Source organism: Camelus ferus, chromosome 20 (assembly GCF_009834535.1).
Source record: "Camelus ferus isolate YT-003-E chromosome 20, BCGSAC_Cfer_1.0, whole genome shotgun sequence".
NCBI classification, from domain to species: Eukaryota; Metazoa; Chordata; class Mammalia; order Artiodactyla; family Camelidae; genus Camelus; species Camelus ferus.
In genome coordinates, this window is record NC_045715.1 from 31879018 (window position 1) to 31891755 (window position 12738).

A 12738-nucleotide genomic window follows, 5' to 3' on the forward strand; every position below is an offset into this window, starting at 1 on the left:
TGTTCACCACCACGATGATCAGTGCAGGGATGACAAAGGCCAGCAGGGCCTTGGTGTCCTCCCAGTTGAGCCAGCAGGCGTTCTTCCTTGTGTAGACCTCCTGGGGCTGGGTGGCCCCCACCGTGATGACAGAGATGACCAGAGGGCAGCCATAGCCGAGGGAAAACGCAATGGCCTTCTGCAGGGACTTGCTTGTGTCGTGCAGGATGAAGACCAGCCGATAGAAGAGCATGAGGCCCAGCGTCAGCATCCAGAAGAAGACGCTGAGGTAGAAGAAGTGGATGAAGAAGGTGGCGGCCACACAGGCCGTCTCGTTGAGTGGGTAGTGATGGTCGTGGATGGCGGCCGCCACGATGAACCAGATGTCGGCGACCAGAAGGGAGGTGGCGATGTTCACGATGCAGATGTGACGCATGGAGGAAGTCCGGTTCTTGGTCACCGATTTCCACACCACAGCTTCCACAACGAGACAGGCTGCTAAGCTCACGATGGAAAAGCACAAGCCAATGTAGGAAATGATATCCAGTAGGATTTTCAGGAGAGAACTGGGGTCTGGGGAATCGGGGGACATGAGGATGGAGAAGGATGTGAGGTGGTCACAGCTGCAGGACACGCTGTCCTCGGTGACTTCTTTAACATAGCAGCCACTGCTGTCCCAGCCCCCTGTGTGGTTGGCGAGGCTGAAGTTCCAGAAGACGCACCGGGGTACCCAGCCCGGAGGGTTGTTGTTCTTGAAAGTCATTGCAATCCTGAATGGCGTGGGTAGACGGTGGCTGACAATGGTTGTCATCACTAAGCTGTTTGCAGAATTCTTTTCCTGAGTATCCTGGGCAAGGATGGTTTTGAGAGTCGGGAAAGCCACGGTGACAACAGATGACCCTGGCTGCAGGTGCTGGAGCTGGCACTCGTCGATGGTCACGTTGCCCCAGAGGTCAGAGTCTAAGAAAACAAAGCTCTGTTTGTAGGACTTGGGGTGGCCAGGATTTTATCACCATGCTCTTCATCTGCACGTTAGGATGGGAGATGCTGCTGCTTTCTGACCGTAAAGCTCGGGAAAATCTTTCCACTGAATTCAGGAGCTGGGAGCTCTGGTTGGTCTGTTGCTGTTGTGACATCTTCCAGGTATTCAAGACGGGCTTGCCGAGGATGACGCTGACCGTGGAGAGAACGTGCTGCAATTGACACGGCACGGGGTCAAGCCAACCAACTGTTTCTCAATCATAGAAGAGAGGCAAAAAAACAAAAAACAAAAAACAAAAAAACACCTCCCTGGAAACTGGTTAAATGAGTCCAGGAAAGAGGAAAAGAGAAGAGAAGAATATGGCATCACAAGCTATGAGGAACTGTGACCTGACTTCTTATGGAGGAAATTATCAGAGGATGGGTCCCCTTGACTGTGAGACTTTGTTGCACATTTAGCTATTGTGATGGTGAGAACTCTGCTCCCCCGCCACCCGCTAAGGCCAGTTCGGCAGGTTAGCAGAGATACTTCTTGTCTTAGTTTGTTTGAAATCTCAAGCCTGCGGAGCATTTTTTGAGGGGTGGCATTTTGCCAGCAAGGGTGAGGTAGTCTCAGAAGACCCTCTCGAATGCTGAGGAACGAATGAGCAATGAGAGTGCTGTCAAGGTCATCATCTTTCTTTTTTTTTTTTCTAAACGTTTCGATTCTCTCTCCCATGAACTTGGGGTTGTCATTTTCCATTTGTGGTGTCTCTAATGGAGAGAAGTGGCTTCTTTGCCTTGTTCTGTTCTCTGAAATTATGAGCCTGGAATTAGATAAATGGTGGCCCCCAAATGGCTTGACTGATTCCCCAGACCCTGTGAATGTGACCTCATGTGGAGAAAGGGTCTGTGCAGATGTAGTGAAGTTAAGAATCTAGAGAGAAAATCATCGTGGATCACCACGTGCAAAACCATCATGGGCTCTATACCCAATGACAAGTATCCATATAAGGCAGGAAAGGAGAAGGCAAATGGCGAAGACCATGTGCAGACAGTCGGGGAGGGTGGAGTGAGGCAGCCACAGCCAAAGACCACTGGAGCTACTGCAACCTGGAAGAGGCAGGAAGGATTCTCCCCTAGAGCCGTTGGAGGAAATATGGTCCCCAGGCACCTTGATTTCAGACTTCTAGCCTCATGAACTGTGAGAGGGTACATTTCCATCACTGTAAGCCACCCGGTTTGTGGCAATTGGGTACAACAGCCTTAGGAAATCTACGTAACATCCTTATACTCTTGTTACCCAAGCTGCTTGCCAGTTGCCTCTGGTTGGGTTTGGCCAATGAGAAGCATTGGCAGGAGGGGGCAGGATGGGAGAAGAAAGAAGCTGAAATATATTTTTCCTGCTACCCACTGCACCCCCGTTTCCACTCTCAGTACATCTTTGGCGACCATTATGCCCTCCAGTACTGTAGCTCCTGCTGGGCGAGCCCTCCTCCCTCCAAGCCTTCAGCCCTCCCTCGGAAATCCCTCACATGCAATTTCCTCTCCTTCCCTCATTATTCTCAGGGTACTAACAACCTCTAAATAGTGCTGGTCTCTGAGTTTCTCACCACCGGTTTTTTAATTCCTGGCTTTACCTCTGTAACTATCCCTTCATTAAAGTCTCTTCATTTGAACCCTGGTGGGTGAATCCTCTTTCCTCTGAGATCCCCAACTGCTTCAAAGACTTACTGATAGACCATTGAGGACCCCACCTTGTACATACTCTGAAAACTTTTCCTTCCTTGTTTTCATAGAAAGCAGATAAGAATTCGTTCTACTAACTACTATACATAAAATACATAAGCAGCAAGGTCCTCCTGCATAGCATAGGAAATTGTATTCAATATCTCATAATAGCCTATAATAAAAAAGAATATGAAAAGGAATATATATGTATGTATAACTGAATCACTATGCTGTACACCAGAAATTTACACATTGTAAACTGACTATACTGCAATTAAAAAAAATTTCAATTCTATTTTAATGAAGAAACTAAAGAAAGATTCTCTAAAGAAATCTTCTTAAGATCCCCAAATAAATACTGGAAACATTCTCTGATATGATAAAAGCCAGAGCTCGCAAAAGATTGCTCTGGAAAAGACAGAGAAGAAGCTACAATGGGGGAGGAGTTAGATTTCTTGACCCCAAGTTCTGAGGGATGAAAAGATGAGTCCCCAAGCTCCTGCCAGGATGAAACAAACTCACCATCATCATTTCTGAATCCACTTGAGTTGGAACCATCGAGAGCAAATCAAGGATGCTGATGATGGCTCCCAGGTCCCCAGGAAACAAGCTGACGTCATGTTTTGCCTTGTCTGTGCTAACAGAAAGATCCTTCAGGTAGGACGGAAGCTTCTTATCCTGAGAGGGGCTCTTGATCAAAGCCTAGTAAGACAAAAGCCAACACAAACAGGACAAGCAAAAACTTGCCCATCAGTCCCGCCATCAAATCCTGCTGATCCATCCACGACACAGTCTCTCACATCTGTAGTTTCCTTTTCCCCCTCTTCGCTCCCATAAGTGGATCCCATAAGCTAACTTACTATCTCTTCAACCATCTGTGTGAGCTCTTCAGATGGAATGTTACATAAGACCTCACCCATGGAAGGGGAACAGCAAGGCATGTGTCAACCTGATGACTAGTTGGGAAAAAAACAAACAAACCAGGAAGCAGATGTGATCATGAGAGAACTGGATTAAAGTTGTGTTAAACTGTCACTTGATGGTCTGTATGAAAGCACCTTTGCCACCCTGCTGTTTCTCATTACTGACCTTGCTGACCATTAGAGTGACCTCCATCCCGAACTTCCTGGGACCACTCTGGTTTAGATCTGATGTCCCAGTGTAATTATTAAGAGTGCCCTCTTTTATTTTCAAAAAGCGTCCTGGTTTGGGTGATACATTATACAGTCACCCTGTCTATAATGATCACATGTATGTGTCCTAACTAACCACCACTTAAAAGAATGAACTAAAATCTGATCTTCTCCGTAAAGAACTCTGATGAGTGGTCCCATCCAGGGGAGTTCTTCCTCTGAATGCATACATGTTTGTTTTATTTAACAGAATTTACTTTTGTGACATCTTTGCCAATGTCATCTTGCGTTTCCATTTTAATATCTCTCCAATTAAATGATTAGCTCCTTGACAACGTGAGCCATGTGTTATACTTTATACCCTTCTCCTATCCCATGATGCCTCACACAGTACACGTCATTTAACTTCGCACATAGTAGGTGGTCAAGAACACATGTGGAATGGATAAACCAAATGGCGCGTGATAGGTCAGCATGCTCCTTTTCCATTGAAAATACATGTAGTATCTAGAATTGGGGCAAGAGCCCAACGTCAAGTTCAAATTATAATTTCTGCCTTTCTCCATTAGGATAATTTATCTTCCTGATATTTCATCCGTTGAGTTCTAACTCGGATGCCAAGTTTTTAAAGTAGAACTTCCTGATTATCCTAGCCAAAATTAATATGTATGTAACATCTATAGTCTCTATCCAAGCAGAGGTCAAGTTCTGCTTTGACCTCTTCACTCTGATAGGACCTATAATAAGGTTTTACACATAGTAGATACTTGAAAGAATTTGATGTAAGACGAGAGGAAGTACAGGAGATAATTAGATAAGGCATAAACCAATATCACCGGTTTCCCTCAGTTCTTCCATTGAAGGGTGAGGGTGAGACGCTTTGCAGCTGGTTGTCCGAAGCAGTCGCCATTAGCGGTAATCCCACCAGTTGCCTATCAGTGCTTACTTATTATAACTCATGGAATTTTAGGAGTCTCTAACTCTTAGCAACTCAAGTATGAGAGGTGACACATTTCCCCAGCCACATGGCAGGAACCTCTGTTCTACGTAAGAGAGGCTGGCTAGTCCCTTCTGTGACTATAGGCACCTCCAAGGATTGAGGAAATCTCAGACCTGTAAGCGCATAAAGCCCAACTATATTTTTTTCCCCACTGATCAACCTTATTTTTTATGTTGCTCCTCTTTCTGAAAAGATGAGAGCTTTTTGCTTGATATAAAAATTCCTTAGAGGAGAGCAGTTAGATGCGATAACACTACTTAGATCTTGGAGGCAATGGAAACAAGGTACTAAGACGTCAAGGGGAAGGTGTCCAGCTGGTCCTAGAGCAGAACACGTATTTTGTTGCCTCCGTGTTCGCATTTCAGCAAACTATTAAGCATTTCTAGGGTTGCAGCTTCTTTGGAAATAAAGAAAAGGATCTTCGAAAGCAACCCCAAACAGCCCAAAGCCCATTTTCCTGAGTGCTGAGAACTGGGATAAGCTAAACACATCTCCCCACCAAGAGCTCAGAGTCAGAGGTCGAAGCATCACCTGGGCCAGCTGGAGCAGAGTGTTTATTGGGGCCGAGATGCACTCATTCCTCTTGACCTTCCACTGGGAGCCCACACATTTGTAAGTTATGACCCCGCCAATGGGACTCCCGGGGCTTCTGTGAACTTGGGAAAATCGACAAAGCTTTTCAACGACCTTCTCAGGCTCCCCAACGCCGATTAGAGGGTCTTGGCACGTGATTATCTCCCCTGCATTGGAAACATGGAAACAAAGGGGACAACTGAAAAGAGGGGAAAAGATCATGGAGATATGGTCAGGCTTAGGTAGAGTTTTTATTTTTGAACTCCTTTTCCTCTTTTCTTTCAGTGACCTTTTCCGACTTACCCAATTTCTTTATTTTGCCCCTGATTTTCCGAAGCCCCTTAACATTTTCCACACACATCTGACTTTAATCTGCACCTGCTTTCCCTAACAGAATTTATTTCCTCTATACCTCATTCGCACCTCCAATCCCCAAGAATCTTCTCTCTGTTGCCTGTGAAATCTAAGCCATAGAAAATAACGAGAGCTTAATGTGCACTTATCCAGATCAAAGATACGCAGGTTACCAGGAGCCTTAGGGACATAATGCCTTAATCCAAGGGATTCTCAGCTCCGGTGTACGAGAATCATCCCAGAAGCTTGAGAAATACCCGAGTCCAAGCCCAAGTAGATCAGAACCTCTCGGGCTGGGATTCAGGCATCCGCAGCTTTTAAGCTTCTCTGGTGATGTCAGTGTGCAGCCAAGGTTGAGAAGCACCACCTTAATCCCAAGGTATAATTAACAGTAGGAATTCCAGGCAGCCATGACTGGAATACTCCAGGCAATATTTGTAAATACTTATTCCTTCTGGTCTCCCTTAAGGATGACTGGCTTCCACCTCTACTCAGGACCAGACTTGAATGGGAAAATGACATTTGTTGCAGAAAATCTAGTCTCCAGGGGACCCTGACTCTTTGATGAGCACACCCTCCTCTTATCAACTTAAATTTAGCATCAGTTGAGTTCTCAGCCATTGCAGAAATTCTTAAAATACCTAAGAAATGTCCTACTAGGAGCTTGGACTTGGTATGAAGAAAGAGCAGAGGAACGAAGATAGGTGAATAAAATACGTTGGTGGCTGGGCTAGGATGAGGGGACAGTGGAGAGGTGACCTTGGCTGTCCCCTGGAAGAGGTGTGCTTGGTGGAGTCAAGGGACAGTGACTCAGAGAGATGGGGAGCTCTTAAATGCTTCCCACCTTGATGTCTGAGGCTCAGTCACCAACACATGTGAGAATGACCACAGATCCCTCAGTAAACTCTAGCAAGCTTAGGAGTAGAGCTGTGACTCTTTTAGACATCCTGGGTCCTGTTCCAGAGACAATTTCTGGGGGGAGAGGACTGCTCACGGTGGAAATTCAGGACCATCCTTTATCTACTTGCCCCTGGGTTGCTACTGAGGAGAACACTTTGGCATGGGTTATTACAGAGATGGCTTCACAAAGCATGAGGTTTCATCTTTAAAATAAAATGTGGGGGGATGTGGGCTCAGTGATGACAAACAATGGGAAGGATGGTTTCTGATTCTTTTTACGTAGCCCTGTCTCAGGGAAACAGTGCTGATGGGGGAACCCTTACTTTACCGAAAACTCAAAGTGGTCTCAGCCCCACACAAACACCGTTCACTCTTTTGTTTTCTTTCTTTTTCTTTTTGTTTTTCTTTTATGGGTTTAAAAAAAACTTTTTAAGTGTGCATCTGTTAATCCCATACTCCCAATTTATCCCTTCCCTCTCCCTTTCCCCTTTGGTAACCGTAAGTTTGTTTTCTATGTCTAAGTCTGTTTCTGTTTTGTAATTTCATTTGTACTATTTTTTAGATTCCACATGTAAGTGATATCATGTAATATTTGTCTTTTTCTGTCTAACTTACTTCACTTAGTATGAGCATCTCTAGGTCCACTCATTTTGCTGCAAATGGTGTTATTTCATTCTTTTTTATGGCTGAGTAGCATTCTGTCGTGTGTGTGTGTGTGTGTGTGTGTGTGTGTGTGTCTGTGTGTGTGTCTGTGTGTGTGTATATGTATAGACGCATATAAGATATATACATGTATCTTCTGTATCCAGTCATCTGTCGATGGACATTTAGGCTGCTTCCATGTCTTGGCTACTGTAAATAGTGCTGCTCTGAACATTTGGATGCATGTATCTTTTTGAATTAGAGCTTTCATCTTTTCTGGATATGTGACCAGGAGTGAGATTGCTGGATCATATGGTAAGTCTATTTTTAGTTTTTTGAGGAACCTCTATACTGTTTTCCATAGTGGCTGCACCAATCTTACAGTCCCATCAGCAGTGTAGTTCCCTTTTCTCCAAACACTGTCCACTCCTAGCGGCCCAGGGTGGTGCTTCAGCTCCCGGAATCAGCTGACATATGGCGTCATCTGCAAGGCTTTCCTGATCATTTCTTCCCATCTGTCTCTAGCAGAGTTAAACCAAGCAGCCTCTTCTGGCCACCCACACTGTCTCTTGTTTAGAACTTACCACATTAGATGTGGTAACATTTTTTCCTATCATATTTATCTCTCCCTAGGCTTGAGGACAGGAAACATAGCTTATTTCTTTTCAAATCCATTCTGCTTAGCTCAAGGCTTGCCACAGGAAGGTAATTAACATGTATTTATAATGGGTGAATGAGGGAGTGAATGAATAAATGAGTCCCTGCTCATGACTATAACATTTTAAAATAATTTAAAATGCTCTCACCAGAAACCAGATTCAGCTTCATGGATGGGCTCCGGACTGAATTATTAGCAGCATTGGTAAAGTGACAAAACGCATCCACATTTTCTGGACAGGAAATTGAGTTTGCCATGAAATTGTATGTGTAGCACACTTGCTTCCCGTTAACTTCTTTTGCTGGAGTAAAATAATTGAAAGAATGTAGTCACAACATGAGTATCCAAAGCGCACAGTTTGTTAAAATGATCCAATGTGGGTAAACTTGTCCAAACTTTCCCCAGGAATGTGCCACGGTCATCTTTAACGTGATTTTAAAAATGCCCCTAGCCTAGAGGTGAGTCCACGTCTGTGTGTGTGCGAGCCACAGTCTTACCTCCGTCATTCATGACCCCAAATCTGTGCCCACACAGTCCTGGACAACCAGCTTGCCTCCTCAGCATCCCCTGCCCATCGAATCCCGTCATGCTCTCCGCGCTCACCCTGGACTGCTTTCGCCACACTGTTTTACAGGCCACCTCTTTACGGGTCTGCCCCCTCCACCAGACCCTAAGGTCTCAGAGAGAAGGTGCCTGGCCGCCTGTATCTTGGCATCTCCCAGTGCCTAGCTCAGGATTTGGAGCTAGTGAATAGCATAGAAAGCAGCGAATGCATGCATGTTGACCCCAGAATGTTGAAACACGGAAATATTTCAGTACCCGGATAGATTTCATATCCCCACCCTACCATGAGGCTTTCTCTAAGTTGTCTGGTCTTTATGGGATCTCCACTTTTCTGAACTTTCCTTGTTCTTTTGATCTGTAGTGCTCATTTTGGATATTTAATGTTATATGTATTGCCTTTTATGGCATGAATCCTTCTAGATATAATATATTGTATATTAATTTTATATATGGTTATTATATTATACTGTTAATTAATTTTATTAGTTTATTTATAATTATATACAATATAATATATATACAATATATAATTGTATATAATTATAGTATATAATATATAATTCTATATTAATATATTATATAAGTATATACAATATAATAATTACATATCAATACAATAATTATATAATATATAATACATTACTATGCAATATATAATTATAATATATTATAATGATTATATAACATGTGATAATTATATAATATGCTATATATAATGATTAATATTACTATAATTAAATATATGTGGCCTATTTCTTTGTTCTCCTTTTCATTGCTTACTATGGTGTTTTGTATTAAGCAGGAGGTCCCCAAGAATAGTTCTTGAAAGTATGAATGAGCTCATGAATCCCTCATGAAGGGGTCTGTGTGTTAAGATTTGGGGTTGTGAGCTCATATTGGGTTGACCTTAAGCTGTAGGAATCCTGAGGGATCTGGATGGAGGGTACATTCTACCAGAGAGGATTTGAATTTTTTTTTTGCCAGGTACCACTGGGTGCTACCAATGGACCATCTTAAGTTAATTCTTAGCTCGGAGTTCCCAGACCTGCGTGGTGTTAGCCCAAGCCCCAAACCTGAGTGAGGGTGGGGCAGTTACAAGTCTGGGGGGGGGGCATTTTTGCCCACCCGGCAATGAGGTCAAGCTCTGAAGTCTGGCAGATCAATTTTGTTTTTCTAGATTATTCTTTTACTGGGCGTGGCATCCTTTGAGGGTCCTGACACTGTGCTGGTGCAATGGGGTGCCTCAGTTACCGTATTGGGGGAACAAGTCTTTTTTTTTTCCCCTACATATTTCAAAGCCTTACAATTCAGGATTCTGGGTTTCTGATACTGGCAGATGTCCGCAGGGAAACCCCAGCTACAGCATTAGCTGTTTTTCTCTTCCTCTGTATTTTTGATTGATTTGCATATGGTGAACCATCCTGGTGCCCCTCGGATGAATCCAACTTGATCGAGGTGTATGCTGTTTTTCATGTGTTTTAGATTCTGTCTGTTAATATTTTGTTGAGAGTTTTTGCCCCTATATTCATCAAAGATATTGGCCTGTAATTTTCTTTTTGGTAGTGTCTTTGTCTGGTTTTGGTATCAGGGTGATGGTGGCTTCATAGAATGAGCTTGGGAGCATTCCCTCCTCTTCAGTCTTTCACAAGAGTTTGAGAAGGATCAGTGTAAGTTCTTCTTTGTATGTTTGGTAGAATTCCCCAGTGAACCATCTGCTCCTGGACTTTTGTTTTCAGAGAGGCTTTTTTTTTCTTCTAAATTTTTTTGGGGGGTGAGGGGAGGTAATTCAGTTTATTTATTTATTTATTCTTAGAGGAGGTACTGGGGCTTGAACCCAGGACCTCATGCATGCTAAACATGTGCTCTACTACTTGAGCTATACCCTCTCCCACCGAGGAGGTTTTTTTAATTACAGATTCTATTTCACTTCTAGTGATCGGTCTGTTCAAATGATCTATTTCTTCTTGACTCTCTTCCTCTGTATTTTTGGCCCTTGGTTATTTCTCTTACTTTCTTGCCTGCTCAATTGTGCGTTTAAAAGGATTTTTGCGGTTCTTTTATAGCTGGGAGGGAGGGAGGGACTACCAGAATATCTCCTCTACTACACTGAGTGAGTAGAAGGCCTGTCTGTGTCTGAAGCTATCTCCAACCGCTCACACGGAAAACTGGGGTCCACCCTCACAGACTCTCAAGATTTTGTCACAAACCCGTGAGCCACTGGCCACGCAGCACAATTAAGGTAATAAAGGCTCAGGGTGTTCGCTTGTTACAGCCTGTCTCTGATGCAGTCCTTGGGTCTCTTCACTCCTATTTCAAGAGTAAACGTTTAGGCTCCACATACATGAAATCACTTGTCCTAACAATTCAGCGGTTGGCACCTCACCCGCAGGGAAGGACAGGGAGCCCATGTGGACAGTGACCCTGTAGTCTTCGTCCTCTTCTATGCAGCACTTGATGTGCTGGGAGCTTGTGCACAGAACGGCAGCTTGCAAAGGGTCAACCAGGATATTGGGCTCGAGAGGCAGCGGGTGGACGGTGACGTCTTTGGCCATGACACGGTACGAATTCTTATATCGAAATATGCAGCGATAGGTTCCTGAGTGGAAGGAAGCAAAAATGAGATGAAACCAAGTCATCGCTCCAAAAAAGCATTTGCTGGGAAGGGTAAGAAGAAGCGTGGTTTTCCTTGTCAAGCTTGGGCAAAGGCACACCACACCATCCTGGACACCGGGTGAGAAGGTGCTGCTCCCCTCCTGGGCTCTCTGTGCATTTGAAGGACTGCCCCATGGCCACCTAAACGTTCACTTACTTTCAAATAAAACGAAGAGGTTTATCTGAAGTCATACAGCCTGTTAGGGATGGGATAGAGTTTCAAATCAGGTTCCCAATACCTACCCTAAGGCTCTTAATTTAAGCAAGGGCAGAAATGGGCATTTTCGTGTGTGCTGGGTTGGGGAGTTCTTTGTAGGAAGGTGGTCAGCCAGATGGAGATGGCGATGCCCCTCTCCCCATCTCTAAGGGAGGAGGTGCCTCTGGGTCTGGGACATCATGGCACCACTAAGGAGTGGAGGGGGGAGGGAGAGAGAGATTAACAGATTGATTGGTTGGTTGACTGACTGATAGTGTGTTCTTGGGAGAGCTTGCCCTGGGGATGCTGGGATTAGGTGCTTGACTCTTACCTAGAAAAGTCAGCCTTGCAAGAGTGAAAAGAGAAGGCTGCCACAGGAGTGGCCGGCACGCCCAGTGCTTGGGGAGGCAGAGGACTGTGGACAGGGCTGGGGCTGAGCTCCGTGGAAGGAACCTTTCCAATGGGACTTCAGAGCCCACCAGGGGACGCACCCCCACTGGATCAGCTACCGGGGAGACAGCAGGGAGCTGATCACCGCATCTGCTGTTCCATAGGACCCTTCAACGTCCTGTACGTTGGCTCTCTGTGCCCAGACCCCAGAGGAGCCAGAGGGGAAACACACTGAAGAAGGATACAGAGGAAATGCTTTCCAATTCCCCTGGGAGGGAGGGGAAATTTACAGTGAATACAAAATAGAAGTGTGGTGATTTAGATGAGAACTGATGGTGTTAGAACCTGAGTGTGGGGCTGTTTAATAGCTCAGTGTGACTGGAACAGCCCTCGAGCCTCCTGAGTGATTGCCTGACAGCAGGGAAGGGCGATCGGGCAGAGCGGGTGTGAGTTCGGCTTTTGTTTGCAAGAAATACTCCCATTTCTTGCATTATCTACCAGGTCCGGCCAAACAATAAGTGGTTGTTTCTAGAGAGTTGCCGAGGCCTTATGTGAAACAATAGAGAACTCACAGGGTGTGGACTGATCAGCGTGTAGTTGATGAAAAGCTTCAGAAGAGAGTCGTTAAGAGCTGGCCTCTGCAGCCAGCCAGTCTGCGTTTCACTTCGGCTCTGACGTGTGACCACAGGTAGCTTACTTACTCCCTGGGCCTCCGTTTCCTCCTCTGTTAAATGGAGATAATACTGGCACTATCTTACAGGTTTATTGTCTCAAATTAATTAATATAGTTAAGTACTTAATACAGCATCTATCACATAGTAATAGCTCAAGAAATGTCAGCTATGATTGCAACAATTCTATCAAGTTATTTTTTCTTTCAAAAATCTGTATTTCCTCCCAACATGAACAATGTCTAGGGATAAATAGAAAATTAAAAAAGAATTTCCCTTTTGGAATCAGGCCTATAAAACCTTTGCGTAGAACTGTCATACCAAAAGTGGGTGAA

At 44.6% G+C, this 12738-nt stretch overlaps 1 protein-coding gene across 1 annotated transcript in view; it reads right to left on the bottom strand.

The window, feature by feature from the left end:
- ADGRF5 (adhesion G protein-coupled receptor F5) overlaps positions 1-12738 on the bottom strand; it is a 66595-nt gene that overhangs the window by 5705 nt on the left and 48152 nt on the right. The window contains 6 exon segments of the mRNA XM_006190725.3: positions 2-979; positions 981-1172; positions 3193-3372; positions 5335-5543; positions 8079-8231; positions 10878-11090. Coding sequence (XP_006190787.2) covers positions 2-979; positions 981-1172; positions 3193-3372; positions 5335-5543; positions 8079-8231; positions 10878-11090 — 1925 coding nt within the window.